The sequence below is a fragment of the Aythya ferina genome (assembly GCF_964211825.1).
Source record: "Aythya ferina genome assembly, chromosome: 11".
In the NCBI taxonomy this organism is placed as follows: domain Eukaryota; kingdom Metazoa; phylum Chordata; class Aves; order Anseriformes; family Anatidae; genus Aythya; species Aythya ferina.
The window spans coordinates 19,645,793-19,666,583 of record NC_140307.1 but is presented as its reverse complement, the minus strand read 5'-3'; the positions used below and the strand labels follow the sequence as shown (position 1 = coordinate 19,666,583).

At 39.6% G+C, this 20,791-nt stretch overlaps 1 protein-coding gene across 8 annotated transcripts in view; it reads right to left on the bottom strand.

Annotated features, from left to right (window-relative positions):
- The window catches only part of MYO5A (myosin VA), a 101,962-nt gene that overhangs the window by 30,159 nt on the left and 51,012 nt on the right, over nucleotides 1-20,791 (bottom strand). For all 8 annotated transcript variants that reach the window (XM_084531954.1, XM_084531949.1, XM_084531951.1 and 5 more), the window contains exons 9-21: nucleotides 20,248-20,354; nucleotides 18,486-18,751; nucleotides 17,805-17,886; nucleotides 14,651-14,791; nucleotides 13,774-13,899; nucleotides 11,265-11,348; nucleotides 7,731-7,892; nucleotides 7,358-7,455; nucleotides 6,609-6,695; nucleotides 6,401-6,509; nucleotides 5,039-5,250; nucleotides 3,936-4,092; nucleotides 32-271 (exon numbers count right to left, since the gene is read on the bottom strand). In XM_084531954.1, coding sequence (XP_084388080.1) covers nucleotides 32-271; nucleotides 3,936-4,092; nucleotides 5,039-5,250; nucleotides 6,401-6,509; nucleotides 6,609-6,695; nucleotides 7,358-7,455; nucleotides 7,731-7,892; nucleotides 11,265-11,348; nucleotides 13,774-13,899; nucleotides 14,651-14,791; nucleotides 17,805-17,886; nucleotides 18,486-18,751; nucleotides 20,248-20,354 — 1,871 coding nt within the window. The remainder of the gene's footprint in view (nucleotides 1-31; nucleotides 272-3,935; nucleotides 4,093-5,038; nucleotides 5,251-6,400; nucleotides 6,510-6,608; nucleotides 6,696-7,357; nucleotides 7,456-7,730; nucleotides 7,893-11,264; nucleotides 11,349-13,773; nucleotides 13,900-14,650; nucleotides 14,792-17,804; nucleotides 17,887-18,485; nucleotides 18,752-20,247; nucleotides 20,355-20,791) is intronic.

Below are 20,791 nucleotides of genomic sequence, written 5' to 3'. Positions count from 1 at the left end.
AAGACTTCCCAACGCTTTCCCTGAGCTTTACCTGCTCATCAATTTTTCGCTGCAGCTGCATGATCTTGTTCTCCAAGCCAATGTGAAGTTTCTTGTAGCGTTCCACAGAACGAGCTTCTATCTTCAGTTTCTTTAGCTCTCTCTTTGCCATCATGCGCCGGTAACAGCATTGCAAGTAAACAATTGCCTTCAAGGTCCTACGGTAGTGCACACGAGCCAGCCAGCCTCTTACATGTTTCTGAATAATAATAGACTTGTGCTCTCGAAGCATCTACAGTTAAGGAAAAACACCACAAGGGGTATTAGGGTTAGAAACGACACCTGCTCAGTTAAATAGACTCCATAATGAGAGGTGTAAAGATGATGTATTTAGAGACACCTTAGTCTGAAAAGAGAAACTAATGATGAATAGTAAAAGAAATGAATATGGAATGAATTTTTAAAAAACAGAAGAGTAAAAAAAGATTGGAATAAAGAAGATAAAAGGCAATAAAATGAAAAAGAAATGAAATTTAAAACATGAGAAGAAAGAAAGAACTGGAGACATGTTGAAGAACCAGACATTCCTTTGTGTTGAAGTCAGATCAAGGTAATTACAAAAATACATGGTACCTGTTGGCATGATTACAAATAGAATCCAGGTGACTATAATTTTTTTTTTTGCTTCCTCTTTTAAACTTCCTGGAAGCATTGACATATGCAGCACAGAATGTATCAATATACAGTTTAAAACTCACTATGCTTGATATATAATGCAGCTATTACACACTATAACTCAGAGTATATTACAGCAGCTCCTAATAACAGCAATACAATAGACTAGCTGACTAAACTAAAAGTTCCAGTAAGCTTTTGTTTGTTTGTTTGTTTGCTTTTATGGCCTTTTCTTATATTTGCCAGCATGGAAAAATACTTCTTTCTCTATTTATTCTAATCAGAAATTTTATACTGTTTTAATTCCAACTCATTTAATGGCAGAAATTTTAACCATAGCTTTGAGTTGTAAAAAAACAATGAATTAGTAGTAACTATTTTTAAAAAATCACTTTTAATGAAAAACAATCAAGAACGTCAGTAACCATTATCAATGTGTCAGCCAGAGATTTCCACTCTGAAGATTCTGTGTGTTTTTGGATCCTTCACCCACGGATTCAATCAGAGATCTACCAGGTTTGGAGCACCCGACTACCAGCAGATCACAGCTAGGCTGGGAGAGCCTGCCCAAAACCACAAGGCTTCCAGGACTCTGAGAACTTTAGAGTTCACTTAAAAAAAAAAATAATAAAAAAAATTGCTTCTGCAAATTGAACAGTTTATTCTGAAGAGCAAAACTACTTAAGATTTTGTATTACTTATTGGATTTGATAGTTACATAGTTACATGGATTTACCGTAAAGCTAATAAAAAAAACTAGTAGTGCAATAATCTTTTATTTTCTTTCATACTGTTTAGCAAATGAACTGAAATGTGTTAGAAAAGTTACATTTTCAGATCAATGAATTTAAAAGGGGCACTAGCGGAACACAACATTTTTAGATATACTCCCTTCACATTCATTTTTAAAGAAAAAACAAAGACTTGAAACATCAGCACTTGACTAAAAAACACACCTAGGTAAGGAAGTATATCTCTTGAAAGTACAGCAAGGTTAAATGCCAAAGTCCTTCTGACTGCGTGTCACACAATTAGCATTCCTGCCTCCTCCTTACATGTTTCCTGAAATAGTCCTTCACATTACCTGTGGATGCCTTAACAACTAAAATACAACCAGCTTTCAACATTTTCACCTCAAGCTTGGAAGCAACGAGTCACACTGAATACCTCCATTGTGCAGGGATGGTCTTCATCTGCCACTGAATTCTCACACCCATGTAATCCAGTGATGAAATGGCACAGTCCAACGTAAGGTGAGAGTATCAGAAAAGTTGCTTAATTTATCAGGTATTTTCCAGGAGAACTCAATAGAAAAGCTGTGAAGGAACTGAATTCCTTCGTAAACTGACAAGCACATCACAAAGTCTCGGGCAGAAGCTTTCCCCGGAATGCGTGAAATAGATGATTCAACCATTTAAAATTCCTTGTGCTAGTCATGTGACCTCCAACCCCTGTCCTCTGTTATAAAAACAACAACAGCTACCTTTCACAATCCTAACGAACAACACGTGTACCATATATTACTTACAGAGTCACAGCTCAGCCCAAGGGTGCAGTCATAGTACAACCTTTCAGTTTCACTCATCTGCAATCAGCATGAACCTCAGAACAGCCATGTTTATCTTCGCATGGCACACAGAGCTTGTGCTTCTGTCTCTGTGTCTCAGCCTTAATGAAATTCCACCTTGTGAGGACAATGTCTACACAACACGTCAGACACACACCATGCACTTTCCATCCATGTTATGAACTTTGTGTTTTACTATGGTGAGCAATTCACTGCTCTAAGGGGACATTCCCTGACAGGCAAGTCCAACCACTTCTTAACAATGATACCTCCAGAAATCCGCCATCTCTATTAAAAGGAATAAAACAGATTTAAATAGCATTGCACTACAGGACAGATGCGGTGTCTATCACTCACAAGAGTATCTTCAGGCATACTGAACCAGCTACCATTTTCCTAAGGGTGGCCTTTAGTCTGTATTTTGCTGCAACCTGTGTCTCACTGTCACATCCAGCAGCATCAGGTCACTGTTGAAAACATATCTGACTATTCAGCAACATAAAATATGGTTTCTAACACTGAAAATGCTAAAAATTCTAGTAATAAATACTTGCACTAAAAACAGTCGAGTCAAGCACAGTGAATAGAACTTACTAGTCAAAAATTTTGATCACGGAACGCTTGTTTTCAAACATCCTGGTGAGTATATAAGAGGATGATATAATTTAGACGTGAGCATGTGACTATGTAGGCAACTTGAATACAAATGAAAAATATACAAAACTTCGAATATAAGAAAAATGTGTGCAACATAAGCACTAGTTAGCCTTCAGTTTTACATTTTTTGCTATGTGGCTGCTTAGGAAAAAATAGAACTCTTGAGTAACTTTTCAATGAAAAACAGGCTGGCTTTTGAGCCTAGTTAAAACAATTCGCCCATAGAAGTGAATTGTCAGAAATGCTGGCATTTTGTAATCAAAACATTTTAATCATAATTCTGTTTCCATCCCTGTAACCACCAAAGAGGAAATTCTAATTTCTCAAAAGGATTTTATTTTTTATTTTTTATCAAGCATAGTCAGAAAAATGTCACCAGTATCACTTGAACAGGGTCATAGCAATTTATCTCCAAAACAAAACCAACATCAATATATAAAAACCAAGAACATGCTAAAGTTTTAATTTCCTATTTTTGTGGGTATCTCCAAGCTAATATTCATGTCCTTCAGTATTTTCTCTTAACCCTGACATAATTTCACAAATTCTCTGAAATTAGAGATGGGATAGGATACTGCATCATATATATATTGATGTGAGCAATACTGATTTGGACTCACGGAGACATATCCACACTAGTTTATTTTCAATATTTATTTTAAGTGCCTCTATATTCTATGTAATGAATGCAAATATATAATGAATGTGATATTCTATTACAGTGAATGTAATATTCTATGTAATGAATAAGTTTTCTGAAGAGTAAGCCTGTAAATCCCTGTAAGATACTCCACTGACTGCATGGGAAGCCTACGTATGCATATTAGATGACAATGTGAATACCTCTAAAATGACTAGTTCATTGATTGCAGTATCAGATTTTTCTAATTTCCAGGTGCTGCCTTTCCATCCACACTGTGATATTTTGTTTGAGCACTATGCATAACAGCACACACACACATTTCAGACTCCCAAGTGAACACCACAGAGCAGCTTCATCCCGAAGGTACGTGGAAATAAAGTTAGAGTGAAGAGGTAAAACACTGTGATTTCTTACCATTTGGTACTTGTTCCTGGCCATGTAACCTCTTAAGAGAGCCTGAAGAGCAATAGTAGCATCTCGCATGCATTGATATCTTTTCCGGACCACATACATACGCTGGAACTTCTGAATAGTGATGGCGGCTCGTGTTCTCCGTAGGAACTTGGCATAGCTATACAAGAAACATTACAGTAATACCTGTAATTAGTTTCCAACATTTGAATACTATTTTTACATCCTTTAACTTTACTCTCTCTTAAGAGCTATATATTCTACTTCACTTTCTTCCTAGTGTTGTCAGTAGTACTGCACATGTACTTGCTATTCAACCCTATGGCACTATTACAGAATGACAAATGAACAGAAATCTTGCAAGGTTTTCCACAAAATGTTTTCACTTCTTCTAAAAACTGTGCTATTGAACTGACAAAATAAATTCGGCTTCATTTCTCATCACCTTTTCTTCAGCTTTACAACTATTTCCACTTCCAGACTTCCTCTCCTCACCTCAACATAGAGAAAATGGTTGCTCATACTCAGTCTTCTCAGCAAGAAAATTACAAAGCATCTTGACATAAGCCTCTCTCCCAAAGTAAATTTTTTACAGTCTCCATAACCACCTTGTCTTTGAATGATGCTACCTTCACTCCTACTCTTTTTTCTGGCTTATGAAGAGCCATTCCTCAGGTGTAAACCCAAACAAATGACTCTGGCTGATGTATCTCCCTTCACAGCTGCACCCTGGATGACAAATAGCTTCTCCAGCAGGACAGACAGACCCAGTTACGAGTGCATGTGGAAGCTGGGCAATAACAATTCAACCAGAAGTCCTGCTTTACCTCACCTGCAGCCATATCTCCTAGTATTACTTTTACTCTGCTCCCACTAACAACATACTGTTCTAACCACCATCTGGCTGGGGTGCTACCATCTTCTTATGAAGGTCAAAAACAGGCAGGACAGACACACTCATTATATTCAATTTCCTTAATTTCCCTGGAAAATCGTTTCCTCTCAGCCAGCATAGGAAGGAGAGAGCAAATGTATCACATTTAAATGTCCTACTTAAAGGGATCTGAATCAAGGCTAGCGTGGATTTTCCCAAGAGTGCTGCTTACCATCGTGCTTGATACCCTCTGACATATCTCTGAATGGTGATGGCAGCCTTCCTCATACGCACGTACTTCTTTCTCATCAGCCAGCCTCGGATTGTCTTTTGGATGCGGATACAAGCAGCTCTCAACTTATCTGCCCTTATTTTTTCCAGGTAGGCTACTTGACCAGCCCGAAAAAATATTTTTGTCTTACCAAACTGGTACTTATCCTTGTCCTATTTTCAAAGGTAAAAAGATGATCAGTTACAGCATTAAATGTTAGTGGATTAAAAAAGGCATGAAGGCTAAATTTAAGTACAGTTAGTAAAGAGGTAAATTTAACTGTGTAATACTACAGGTAAATCTAGACTCGTATAGGCTAGTGGAGGAAAGGAGTTTCTTTATATGATTCTGTTAACGAATTAATACAATAAGGCCACAAGTAGGGCATAAAGGACAAACATAAGGTATTTGCTTAAACAAGAACACCGAAGTCTACAAGACATGGAAGGCTGTAAGAGGTGAAAAAGAGGCCCAGAGGATGAAAACAATACTGCACATTTGTAATTTCTTGCTTAAATAGTACATGGCCCCTCCCAGTGGTCCATCTTCAACTGTATTACACAGCAGAAAGGAAACAGCTCAGGCTCCAAATATGTACTCCTCATTCACTGCCACCAGAACTAAGCCAAAACAAAACATACCTATGCTGCTCACACACATCTGAAATTTCAGAACTAAAACAAAAAGAGAATAGTACTTTTATCTTTGTATGGCTGTAGTACTCCTTGGAGAGAAACTTTAAGAGTATACAAAGGTATGATTAAAAAAAGATTAATTTTGTTGATTTATTGATATCAAGTTGAAATGAACGGCAAAGAGCTTCAGCTTAGGATACGTTAAGATTTTGTGTGCGCACACAAACCAGAAGATTTTAGTTAAGAGTTTAGAAAGCCAAGCTCCAACCTGCCTGAAGAGTATTTATTTTTCTTCTTTCCAAAAACTTCCTACTGCTAGAGCTGCACTTCAGCAAGAAAAATTTTCTTGCTTTTGTATCTTTATAAACATTCTATCTTTCTCTTACTAACTTGTATGTCTGAGTAAGTCATGATTAACCACCTTCTATTTGAGAAATACTTAGAATTGTCTCTTTGGAGGCTGCCTTCCTCCACTGCTCATTGATCCTTAAGAAATCCCATCAGTCTGGGTGCAACTTGGCTGTGTTGATGTCACAGGACATATAATGTAGGGAAATATAGAGCTATGACAGAAGGAAGGAGGTAAAGCAAGGGGCTGTTGAGGTATCACAAAGGCTGATAGCACTGAGTGAGGAGACCTATCTTTATTCCTTCAAATTCCAAATGCTTTAAGCACTACGTCTAGTACCAGAATTAGCTTCTCCAGGACATTTTTACATGTCTGCTTTCGATCACCAAGAACATCTCTCTGCTTCATCAGAACACGGTAACGGCTGAAGAACTCTTGGTATGTCCACCTGTTCCATAAAACAGAGATAGTGTCAGTCTACACAATGAACAACTCTCTTAAGAAGAACAGCTGTAAATGAAAGCAATCTAAAAAGCAACAAACACACCTTGAGGGAAAGCCAGCTGCACTGATTCGGATGGTCTCCAGGACACCACAAGCTCTCAGCTGCTGCACTGCCCGCTTTTCATCAAATCTATGTAGGAATAAAAAAAGCCTTTGAGCGTGAGGTTAGTCTTGTCTTACATGGTCCCTTTGGATCTGTGAGACGTGACGATTGGATAGGAAGTCCAGGCAGTGCTTCCACAACTCAGCAATAACAGATGACATTTTGACTGGGGAATTCTGGCCTGAGCCCATCAGCTGCTCCAAATGCTTATCTTGACCCATCCCACTTCTCACCAGTCTGCCTGATACTCGTGGTCATGGAGGTCTTTGTGAGCTCAGATGTTAAGCAGACACTTGAAAAAAGTTCTAAGCAAGTTCATATATGAAAAATAAAAAAGGTAAGAAATACCTGAAAATAAGGAAACAATGGAATCTGCAAAAGCAAGTTCCATCAGCTGTTACATATACTGTCAGTCAAACTCAAAACAGCTAAAAATGAAATTGCAGGTATTTTTTCTCATATATTATCACACAACAGAAAATGCTCATAAAGTACTTCTCCCTCCACTCAACCCAAAACATCTCCTGCTGTAAGTACACATAGTAATGCACAATGAGTACATAACAACAGAAGTGAAACACACCACTTCATTTCTGAGTGAGCAATGTTTAGCAGAGCCTCAATTCTGTGAGCCCTTGTGCAATTCCCTTCTTTCAAAGGCCTATAAAACCATATAAGAAACAGCTTACGTGAATGGAAACTTGAAGTCATTAGGTTTAATACAGCGCACGTAGTGTGGAGTTGTAGCGTTCAGGGTTTCCATCAGCAGATGAAGAGAGTTTCGGAACTTTTTGAAAAAGAAGGGAGAAACATCAGGGAATAACCTCAGGAATCTCAGTCACATTTGAAATAATCTCAGGAAGCAGGTTCAGGGATACATGCTAACTTGTAATAACGTTCTTGGTAGTAAACACAACACCAACTTTTTTTTGTTATGGCAACAGGTTTTAGTTTCAGGTACCATCTTCAGGTTAACTGTATTACAGTGAGATGTCTAAATGTTAGGCTTTATGGGAGTAAAATTCAGAAACATTACTTTTAAATCTGCATCTTCAAACTCACCTGATGCCCCACAGTTTTCTTATGTTCCTTGCTGGTTTGCCCTGGCCTGGCCTTGGCTGGTTTTACAGCAGTTCGAGACAATGGCACACGGCCTGAAGGGGTTGCTGATGTGGGACTGAGCACCTTCTCCTCATCCTGGAATAACTCTGGTAGCAGCTTAAACTGGTAAGAGCAGAAAAAAATACCTAGTAAGTGATGGCACCCATTCGTGTTTAAGGTGGTTACAATCCAGGCTCAGTTTTTTCTTCAACTTCACATAGCAATAATAGGGACAAAAAATGTAAAAGAGCATTCATTCAAGCTAGTAGCGTAGTGAGTGGGCCAGGATAACACTAAAAACTTTGTGGTTTTGATCAGTGAGTCTCCTTCTGACAACAAAATTCTGATTTAAGTATTTTTTCATAGAGCAGCAATAGCTTCCATGTGAAAATGCTAGATACTGACAGCAGTTTCATAAGTACCAGTTGCAATTATCTGGCTGCTTTGATGCAGGAAGGAAACAACAGGGTCCTTTCATATTCCAGTGGTGCATAAGGTTCCTGTAAATGATTGAGAAATATCTAGGACACTGAATAACCCAAAAGGCAACAAAAAATGTTCCTCCTTTATCAATCTAAATTGAAATAACAAACTTAAAAGAGGAACTATCAAAAAAAACCTATAAATTAAATATAATAATAAAAAAAAAAACAGCCAAATTCATGTAACTGAAGAGCTACTCTCAGGCCAGTGGGAGCAGAAGAAAAACCTGACCAATCTTTCCAAACATCATTCAGAGCTTCTGGTTCCCTTTCTCTGATGACTATAAGATACACCCATACATAATAGCTGCTTTGAAGTAACTTATAACTAAAAATAATACCATCAGGTCTTTCTACCAAAAATTTTTATCTCTTCAGAAGCATTGTAAAAGAAAGAATATCTGAGCGTCTCTAGCTGTCAATGAATAATCTTTAATCTAGCATCTGTGCATTTTCTCCCAAGAGATAGGAGGCATTCAATTTTCAGTACTAGAAAGTGCTTGGGCTAAGTACAACCTAAAAAATAAAAAAAATTGTTTTTGCCTTATAAAACTTAGCGAGCATGAATGATAGCCAATGAAACATGCTGGGCAACAAAATGGTATTTGTGCTTTGTGATTGTGCCAGATGGGCTAGCAGAAGGCATCAAATGTTTCTCAGTAGCATCTAGCACAGCACTTCAGCTTAATATAATGAGTACGAATGCTATGGAGATATCCTAAATCCCTGAACTAAAAGAGGAGTATTGCAGCTCAGCTTTATCTCACCTGAGTCTGCCAGGTCAGGAGCAGTCACCTTAGATTACCTCTGTGGCAGGTGGGAGAATGACATCTCCAGAGGGTGATTTAGCCCATCTCCTTCCACTGACTCAACAAATAGTTTAGGATAACCAGGCCGCCACCACCTCATGCAGCTGCCTGCAGTCAGATGGAGGGAAGCTGTGTGTGCAGCTATCTGAGGTACACAACCAAGTCCTTTAATTCCATACAGAAACTTATTTGAATGCAATATGCTTTGTCTGAAACTGCTGATGCTCTAACACAACACAGGTGCAGGTGGGGAAAAGGTCCCCAGTGTCTGGTTTGGGGATGGATGAGCTTTTCTAAGCTATCAAGCACGTAAGTCTCATTCCTTCCCTCTTTCCAACCCTGTGAAAGCCCACCTGTAAATATGGGCAAGTACATTTCAAAGTTACCATTTTCATAGATGCTGCCACAGTTATTGCATACAGAAGAAAGGTACAACTGCCTTCTGCAACAGAGGTCAACAGCAGAGCATGGCTGAGCAGATCCACACTGTGGAGGCATTTATATTCTGGTCTGGGTTTGGTTTTTCCTATCTTATCTCTTTTCTTTGTTTTGCAGAACACAAGGAGTGTTCAAAAAGAGAGAAAACACTGATCAAAGGGCAGACAATTCACATGGTAGAAAACAAGCAAGCATTTTTACCCTGTAATTTTTTTCAGATGACTTAACAGACATTCTGCTAACATAATCTTACAATGTCTTTCAATATACAGAACCACAACAGAATATCTTAACAACATGCCAGTAGCACGCATAAAAGCTAAGGACTATTGTGCTACTTTCATGACACATGCATGGAAACTGAGCTAGTTCAAATAGATACTGTGGGTGGATTTAAAGAGAAGGCCAAAATATATAACTAAACACTACAGTGCCTGCCAAGAGCAGTGTGTGTCATGCACTTTGGAGAGCAAAGAAGCATTCAAGCTGTATGCTCAAACCCCTAGAAGCAACAGCATGCATGGGCAGGATGACAGATGATGCATTCGTTTCAGAATTACCTTCTGTTGAATGTGTACAGCAAACCCAGAGAACAGCAACAACAAAAAAGAATAAAAATCAGCAATATAATCCTACAGCAAATACTAATAAAGAGGGCCTGCTGAAAAATAAAAATGAAACATTCATATTTTAAGTGTTTGGGGGAAAACACTCATTTTGGTAAAATTTACCATTGGGAAAACTGTCTTGTTTATCAGCATTCAGACTCAACTGACTTTACATACCAAGTCTGCCCTAGCAGTGACGATGCTGTTACAGCTGCCTCCACCCTGCCCCAGCAGCACTGCCCAGCGTGCTGCCCCTGCGTGGCCCAGCCTGTGCTCGGCAGGCAGCTGGACACAGCAGCCTCCTGGGTGCTGCAGCGCCTTACCGAGGCAAAGCAATTGACTTAAGACATTTCAATGTTTCTCTCAGTGGAAAGCCTGCTGTAGTTTTTTTATACTACGCGTTTTAATCACTTAATTTCATCAACCTGCTCACAACATAAACAAAAAAAAGAACGTGCTGGATTTCCTGATAGTGTAATTTTAAAGTCTGTCCTTGGTACCAAGCTTCCAGGGCCATTACAGCTAGCAAATTCCCAAGGGCCATCAGACTGCAACGTTAAGTCAATTGCCTTTAAATTTCAGAAGAGCACAACCAGCATTTTTGACATAAAAAACACAGACAATACAATTGAAGGCTTGTTCTATAATATTTCTTAATGCAGTATATTTCTACTCATATGTTATTTATCAGTCATAGACACCAAAAAGACAAGGCTCAAGCAAATTCTGGTTCATGTCATTAGGGTCTAGGGATTTCCCTCCCTTCTCATCTCACCTCTAGAACAGAACTTGTCTCTCCTGCAGAAATCTTCTGCTCAGTTGTCAAGCTGTAGACAAGGACTTTCTGTTTTCAGATTAAAAAAGGCTTAACTGCTAAGCCTTCCTATACTACTATAGTATGTTAGGAAAAAAAGGGGTTAATTTTGACCCACTGAAATCAGTGGATATATATAGTCAAATCTTAGCTGAAGCAAAATTCGGCTACAGGGCTTTCTAAATCCATATTGATAAACAAGTAGATGTGACACAAACTATGTTCATCTTTGGCCGATCTAATATTCGGGGAGAAAAATTTCCTGGATTTATGAGAAATTTCATATGACCCTTAACTCAAGGCATCAAAACTGCAGAGGAAGAAAAAATAATCCTGATACTAACCTTACTTGATTTGAGGACCTTAATTTGTTCTTCATAAACTGTGTCTTTATTCTTTTCTAGAAAGCCTTCACATTGATATTCCACCTGAAAACAGTAATTTTACCAAAAAAAAAAAGTATTAGTATTAGTAAGTATTAAAAGTATCAAATAAGAATATTTTTTGCATAGAATTTACCAGCTGTAACATTCACATCAAACCATAATTCTTGTGGATGTTGAGAATATCATCTCCCAAGTGCATCTTTGTTAAATATAGACTTTGCTCAAAGACAGTGCTTTCCAGTAAGTGTAAAACACTAACACGTGTAGAGATTAATACTATTATTGCATTACACTATGTGTATTTCATTGCAGAGAGATGTCTATGGTAAAGAGAGCATGAATGAATGGTTCCCATGAAGGTGAAAACTCAAAATCTGTGTCAAACATCTCTTTCACTGAAGTTATCAGGGCTGCAAAATTGTGTGAAATCCAGGTGCAACTGAGAACAAAATCTCTCGTCTCATTAGCTGAGAGGCAGTAAGTAAATCTGCCTGCAACTTATTATGAAAATGTCTCATTTGTAATCAGAAAGGCTATTACTTCCAGAAACAATACAAAGTCTGTGTGGTGTGACAATACACAACAATCCTCTATCACGGGGGCCATACATTCTGTATCGAAGAATGGTCAGAGCTTCAAACGTAAACCTAGTATTTCACAGTCCTAATTCCAGGCTGAACAAAATAGAAAGCTATCATCAAAAGTCTACACCTTTTTAATTTAATTAAGTAAGTATGCTAACTCTCCTTAAAGGTCTCACTCTGTTTTTGTATCAGCAGAAGTGCAGGGCTATAAAATACAAGAGTAGACCCTTATATCAATTTTGCTCTTTCCGAGCATAGATTGATACCCATCAGTAGACTCTCTGTAAGGAAAAAACATTTAGCAGTGCTTACATAATGAAACTATTCCACAACCTGCAAACAATTTTAAAAAATCCTGTGGGGGAAACAAATTGGAGGAGTTCTCCAAGGTCTGCCCACAAGTCGAGGCCCACTCTGAATATTACTTTGGGTACCATTTATGTTCTTCGTGCAGGAAACAATGCCACAAGAGGGCAGCAGGGTCTCTGCTTTCTCCCAGAAAAAGATGACAGATGACACACGCAGTTTTTTAACAGGCCAGCTACAGTTTCATGTTTCCCTTTAGTTGTCTGTATGCATTCAGGTAAGCACATATTAATCAAATCCTTCTTGTTCTATCATGTAGCAAATAAAACAGAACTCAGAAATCTGAACAGTTACAGAGATCTTACTTTCCTTAAGGTAACACCAAAGCGACAAGAAGAGGACCTCTCCTCTATGCATAAATTCAAGAACCTGGGTGAATCAAGCAGAGGCAAAAAAAAAAAAACCTCCAGTCCCCCAAGGCAACACACCCAGACCTTGACAAGAATCCCAGAGATTGTCCAAGCCTGTGACCCAAGTTTTTTGCCAAAGGTGACAAAATTCTGAGCCAGCTTCTTTGTTTAACAGGACAGTTATCTTAAACTGGATTTTCTGTTTTCATTTCAACTTGAGGAGCTGCTCAGCTGGGCTGTGCACTGCCAGAGCTGGACAGCGTGCAACCATTGTCCAGCTTGCTAGAAATAGCCGTTTGCTGGCCAGCGGAGGTTAAGGGTGGGAAGAGTACATACTGCTCGAGCGATAAGAAGCAGGGTGTGTTAGCCTCCTGCCTGTTTGCACATTAAGATGGCAGCAAAACGGGCATGATTTCATTGCTGCTCTTTCACTCAAACTGGTGAGCTTTATGATTTGCTATTTTGTCTCCTTTTGTAGTGTAACTGGAACTTATACAGTTACGTAGTGACTCACACTGAGCTGTTACATTTTGAAAAAAGGCTAGTTAGTGGTACAGCATGTGACAGGAGTCAGGAGCTCTTGTTTGTGTTCCTGACTCTGCACAGCTGCCAGCTCAACTTTCTCCTGATCCGGTGTACAAGCAGGCACACGTTTTGCAGGAAGCCAAGTAGAAAAGCAGGCTGCTGTCCACTAGTCACCCTCTCAGCTTGGTATTTCTGCCTCGTGGCCAGGGGGAACGCTTCCTGCACACTCCCTACCACACTTCAACAAACTGAACAGCATTAGCCAACACCTGCTCTTCAAACTGTATCAGCTGAAGCGGCTCAACAGGAGAGGAAACAATCAGCTGAAGCCACCGTCAGATTGAAGGGTACAGTAACAAACATGCAGAGCTGATAACTTTTTGTCCCGGCACAGCTAGATATGGAAACGTCTGTCAATCCACAGCTCCAGTTTACCATCTGACCTGCTGACAGGTTTTACCAGGCAGCAGGGCAGCCCAGCTGCTGGCCTGTACACATCCAGGGAGTTTCTGGGCAGAAGCTCTCCCGAGCCAGGCACGCCGCAGCTCAGCTCCACGGGGCAGCTGCTCACCCTGGCCTCTCCCCACACGCACACTCAGCAGCTTCAGCTCCGGAAAGAGGTACCAGCAGGAAACACCTTACCTTGTCAGCAAAGTGCTTGATGATGAAAGCCTTATTTGATAAACGTGGTTTTTCAAAGAGGGCACATTTGTTCAAATGAGTGTTGTATAGCTTTTGGGCCCAAGTGTCATCCGAGCCTTTTGGCATCTGTGTAAGAGAATAAACACAAAGACATTTAAAACGTCTTGAAAAATTTTCAGTAGTAAAACAAACTAAGGAGGTGTGGACAATATTTTGTGATTTGCTTTCAAATTCCATCTGCTTGGATTTCCAGTACTGCCATAAACAAGGCAGCCAGCAACTCGCCACATGCTTGCTTTTCAGATACTCTGGACTGATGCAGCCCCTAATGCTGTTGTGCAACACATACAATGCTCACCACACTTTCAGTGTCACACAACTGAGGGTGAGGATCTCAGAGATATGTTATCTGACAGCAGTATTTTGGTGGGTCAGAACTCATCCACCCACCACTAGAGGCTGTGATATGTGAAGACCCCAGGCTGAGCTTCCATTGAATACAATAACACACACCTTGCCCCGTATGTGACTTGTCATACTTTGAGATAAAAGGCAAAAGGTGAAACACCAAGCAAGAGGTGACTTGCAGAAATTTAACAGGACCAAAGACTGCTATGCTGCACTCAGGAAGGGGAAAGTTGACACAGTCATAACAAAGACTGATCAGAGACCCAGAAACAGTTGCAGGTACACTCACAGACAGGAGAGGGGGGAAAAAAAGCAACATGACTAAAAATCATTTTTTATCTGCCTGTAATCGCCAGTTCTGTTTTTAAGCTCTCTAAATCATCTCAACTGCACAATGTCAAAATAATGGCTATATGCAGATGATTTTTCCCTGTGAGGCTCTAGTTGATAAAAGCACTTGAAAACACACCTTGCACTCCTCATCTAACAGATCCAGAATTCCCATTTTAGCCTCTATGAGGTTGATGCAAGGCTGATTGTCATAGAAATCAATCAAGGTCCATGGTATTTGTTCCTTCATATATTCTTCTTGTTCCAACTTAAAGACATGCTACAGGGCAAAAAGAAAACAGTTTTCTGTGAAACAGAATGCAGAATAAATACAGTGAACTCCCACTTGAATTCATCTTGTCACATTAATCCAGGCTGTCAAGTGATGTGCAAGTTAAACTGCATAAACCTTTTAACAAGTGTATGAAAGACAAATTAACCTTTTTTTCCTAGGCCTAAAAACCAACAGACTAAATTAAATCATTCATCCATACTCTCTGCAAATAAGGTCTATTTTTTCCTACCTTTTTTCCTATATTGTTCCACAATTACTATAAGCTCTTTTTTCTGAAAATAACAAAAAACCCAGAAGAGTACAGGAACAGCAAGTTATAAACTGAGATGCGCCATGCATTTATGACTCTGAAGTTATGAATACTGCTCTATTTCAAGTAAAATTTCACTATAAATACTTTTGTGTTCTCTGGTAAAAGAGCAGAGCTCCATTTTCTCTCAAATGACTGTTAGTTTTTTTTCCTGAGATGACGTATTATACTAAAATATACTCTTCAGCAAAAACCTCCCAAGAACGACTCTAAAAGTATTAGCACAAGAAATCATTTAAGCAAAATTTTGTGGAAAATGCATCTGGTACAAAGATCAATACAAATGAAGTTGTATATTTTTTCAAAAACAATACCACAAAAAACCTGCACAGCTTTAATAAAATGTGCATAGGAGATAAAGTTAAACTTCAGGGAAAAAAAGGATGATAAAATATTAAACAAGGAAACTGTGGTCTTAATAGCACAAGCATACTTTTTAAAAATGAGAAGACTGCTGACTCCAGTTATTTTAAACTAAATTTTATCTCCCATTTAAATTTTAATGTATACTAACTGCTCTGACAGGCAAAAATAAATTCAGAACACATCCTAATAATCACCAAACAACAGCACTAGTGGCACTATTTAGGGGACCACCAGCAACACCTATAGTCTCAGAACCGGCATTAATTGCCCCCTTAATTCAGTGCAGAAGGCCATTAACACCCTCTGGCTCTCCAGCACACTCCAGTAAAACAGCAGAAAGCTATCCTGACAAAGCAGTTTATCCCCTTTATTTCATTAGCTTAACACAATCCTTTCCAAAACAGCACTCCTTAACAGCACCCATGGGAGCCTTTCCATGCTCATCCACTTAACAGCTGCATTACATGCAAGTTAATTCCTGACAGGAAAGTAAATGATAAAATTTTATTGGTCTATCATATCCAAACTATCTAAACCCTGAAAGGAAACAAACCCACTTCTTTACCGGAAAGGAATTAGCAATTTTGTGGTGAAAAATGTCTTCAGACCTGGTTTTATTTATAGCATGATGAAGATCCAGCTGTAGTGGGCGACCACGACAGCCGGGGCTGTCACACAGGGCCCTGGGAGCTGGGCTCTTCAGCCCGTGGACGAGGAGGCCTGGAAGGTATCTTGGTGGTCTGTGACTACCTAATGGTCAGGTGTGGAGAAGAATATTTCCAGAGCTGCCCAGGGGAAAGACGAAGGGTGACAGGGACAGGTTGGCACACAGTTTTGACTCAAAAAGCCTTTTTTAGGCTGGGGCGGCCAGACACCAGAAGGGTGGCCAGGAGAAGCTGTGGAGATGTGTGAGACTCAGCCAGGCAGGGCTCTGAGCAAGCTGCTCTCAACAGGGGTTGGCCAACGTACCATCCTGGGGCTCCTCTCAGCCTACTTGCTTTGGGGCACCTATTAATGAAGAGTGCACACCACCTCCATGATCCCACAAGCATAAGGAAGCAGAGAGTGAAGACTTATCAAAGACCTGGCCAGCACAAAAATACAAAGCTTTTACATTGGGTGGCTGAATACTGGGAGAGGTTCACAGCATGACAAAATAAAGGCATGCTGTAGATAGACAAGACATCACAGTTTCATGTTTGTCTAAGTTGTGACATTTGTCAAAGCAACAACATAATTAATTATCATAAGTTCCTGAAGCTGTGCTTTCTTAAACAGCAGCACAGAAGCTGACACATCCGTATTTCTACATCCTCCTGCCTTTTGGTGTTTGGTAGCTTAGAAGGGGATCAATACAAAAGCCCCTTCACCCCATCCTTTGTGAAGTGTGTGGGAAGGAGAAGATGGGAACAGCGATAAGTGAAACATTTTTATTTTCACAGTGACTGATTTTTTTCTGCGGAGCCGAGAAAACTCTAAAATACCTTGTGCTTTAGCAGCAATGACGTCTAGCTTATGGAGCTGAAACCATCTGCAACACTATAAATACAAGAAGGCCATTCTGGAGCTGGAAAGCTAGCCCCAGTTCTAACAGACATTATTCCTGGTTATATGTCCCTGCCGCTGGGAAAAACAATTGCTCAGGGTGATCCAGTTCTGCAAATATGCACCACCACTGAGGTACACTTGTATATATAGTTCAAAGCTATTCCAGTACTGCAGCACAGCCTAGCAACAGGCCTGGCATAAATAACTTGCCTCATCATTATGCAGGTAAGATATATAATTACAAACGTCACTGAGGCTGAGGAGAAAGAGAGAATCGTGATCTCTCTGAAGGAGGGAGAAGAGGCGCCTTTTGCCACACGTCAGCAATCAACTTAAGGATGGCTGTAAACCCTCAAAAAATAATGCCAGTTGCACTAGCAGAGAAAGTGAGCGTGGCAGACTTCCAATGGTGAAGTTCTGCTCTTTCCTATCAGTGCATAAACTCTTGTTGCAGGTTATAAAGACCCAGCTAACTCCAGCTTCATCCATACAGTGCTCTCGTTGACAGGCAATCTCAGAGTCTTAATTGCCAAGCACTGCTTCTGTCTTATAATTGTTATTGTGATCAGAATTTCAAATAGTCCCAGAGCAGCAGTTAGTCATAAAATCTATTTCCAGGAGATAGTCAATCTTTCCCCCATCCCCCAAGCCCCACGGCCAGGACAGCTGGTTAATAGACTAAAGAAATTTATCTTAACCACTGGGGACCCAATTAGCTGGATGGACTTTGGTGAGGGGAAAGAGAAGAGGAAATGCCAGTAATTTCCTACTTACCATATTGAACTGTTGCTGCAGTTTTTCATTGGCATAGTTGATACAAAACTGTTCAAAGCTGTTGATTTCAAATGTCTCAAATCTAAAATATGCAGATACTCAAAATTATTTATGGAGTGAAAAGACAGATAAAATAGCCCCATAACTTCAAATTCCCTCCCTCCAAGCAAATTAATTGCATTATTCTAGGCATAAACAACCAAAACCAAGCAATGAAGCAGATAGGGAAATGGCAAGTTGCAAAGCAATGGCAATTCAGAGATGCTCCCTCTTTCGGCAGGGATGATAAACCATATGGAAGGGATTGACTTTCCCAGAGAGCATTAGTTATCTTTGTACCCTCTGAAAGTGCTACACTGAACAAATCATGAGTTCACAACTACCATGCAACTTCCAATATGCAATTTATTTTCTTTATTTAGTTTATTTAATTTATCAAATTTCTATGCAATACATAGATACTACAAATGCCAAAAATATGAAATCCCACTGTAAAAGTCAAACTTAAGACAAAGATCTTGGATAGCATGTCAAAACTAAACACCTACTTCCTTCATCTGGAATAAGCAGATTTTTTTTTTTTTGGTTGGTTGTTTAATCCAAACAGTGCTGCATGATAAAGACAGACACTTTGCAATAAGAAAATGACATAAGTGGTGTATGACTGACAAAAAGACTCACCCATAAATGTCCAACACTCCAATGAAAGAATGCTGTTTTACAGTAGAATGAAGGGCTTTGTTCACATGATCTACAATCCAGTTAAAAAGATTAGCATAGATATGTTTGGCAAGTGCATCTCTGGCATTGATGGCATGGAGTTTAGAAATTGGTTTGATGTAGGTTTCAGTGGCAGTTGCAAGCTTCCTGTGGCAAAGCCAGTGGGCCATCTCTTCATACTCCACACCCATGAGGTCACAGAAGATGGTGAGGGGATCATGTTTGGGCTAATAAAAATAAAATAAAAATGTTAGTTCTTGAATATTTCACATGCAATCATATAATCCAAAGAACTGCCTGCCTGCAGTGATCTAACAATAAGCAACAACAGCAGCTTCCTGATCTCATCTTCCTCCAGAATGTAAGAAGTTCCCTGCCCACTTATCGCATTCCCATCACTGAAGTAAGTTACCAAATCAGTTTCCCCAGAGGCATTTCCTGATACTCGTGTGAATCAAAAAGACCTACACAGGGAACCTGCAACCTCTGCGAAAATGAATCTCCTAACCTCACAAGGATGGACTTTGCATTTTGAGTACTTATAACTGTTTCACTTTTGAGTAAAGAAGCTAGCAAAATGCAAAGGACATGACATCACCTATGTGCTGGGGACAGAAGGGACACGCGTGGCAGGGTGTGACGGGTAATGGGGCACCATCCAGTGGGATTCCTGCATTGGAGATGCACATTACAACCCAGCTTACCTCATCACATTTTGGGGCTCATCAGCTTCCTACCATGATCATTAAATGATGCTTTATTTGTAGTGAAAACCTTTTTAAGGCACACCAAAGAGCTAGTCTATTGTGGATTCACAGCAGCTATCCATTAGATCCCAAAGACAATCTCAGACCAGGCACACTGATCAGCTGTGGTCCTATGAAAGACCTGTTGTCTCAGCTCCAGAAACTGCTACTGCAGATGCTTGAGAAACCAACTGCTTGCCAATAATCCCTGCAACTGCTTGTACTGTTTGAAGGGAGAGAATGATGAAGGCTGTGTAGTACTGCAGTAGATATTCAAGGAAAGACAGAAGGAGAAACTGCTCACTTCTGAATCCAAGAAAAAGAAGAGTGACAAGAGCAGAACAGAAGCCAGATCTTTTTTGCTTCTCATCTCAAAATAAGGAGTTCAGTAGGAAGCTTTGGTCCTTACTAACAAAGAGTTTGTTTTCATATCAGACTGTGCACTCCTCGCTGCTGACCAACAAAGTTAAAAAAAGACTTATAAAACCACGACACTCTTAAAAGAGTCACATCTGTATATCCTTGGCTCCTGTCACCTAGACACTGCAGAGACTTTTGGAAACCATTTGCTTTGCAATTATTTGGGCTAGATTGGTATTTAACAAAAACCAGTCCATTCTGCAAACCATACACTGTGGGCAGGAAACGTATTCATGTAGGAATATAAAGATCTAGACACCTGCTGAGGACTTCAAAGCTGTTTAGCAGACTTTTCTAGGACAGATCAGTTACAGTTCTGAAAAGAAATTAAGGCAGCCACAGATTCAATACAAAGAATACTGTCTAAAAGCTCTAAATTGAGAAGAGTTGGATCCATCTGCAAAAGGAACCGAAAATGTTAATATATTAGAAACAAACACATATTGTTTGTTTTCATGTTATTACTTTTTTTTTTCAGAAAAAAATCCTTCTGCAAACAAGCAGAACGCACAACTGCCAGGACAGAAACCATGGCCTTGAGCTCATCTACTACTCACAGGAATGGCGCAGCTGTCAGAATCCCGAGATGCAAACTCCACATTGCCCAAGTGAAGGATGCCAGCGAGGATTCGAAAAATTCCCATCTGGTAGGAATCACTAATCCCTGAAAAAATATGAATTAAATGTTTTGAGTGCATGAAGAAGTAAAGAACCACGAGTTACTGATGAAATAAATTATTAAGAAGAGAAAAACTGCCACCTGTGTGTGTTATTTTGGGGGAATTTGGTATTGAACATGTTCCTTGGCTTCATTTCTATTAAAAACATTCTATTAGCACATGCAAAAAAGATCCAGTAATGCGAACTATTTACTTTGCTGTTTCAAAGTGCTTTTTCAGAGACCTCCAACACTTTATGTGCTACTCCAAGGGAATCTAACACGTATTTATGTTCACATGTCTTATATTTATGTTCACGTCTTATTCCTGCTCCAGCTATGTGATTCCACTGCAACTTAATATCCCCTAAATGCAATAAAAATATCTCAATACAAAAAGTTAGCAAGCTCTTCTGCTTTTTAAACACGAAGAAGTATGAAGA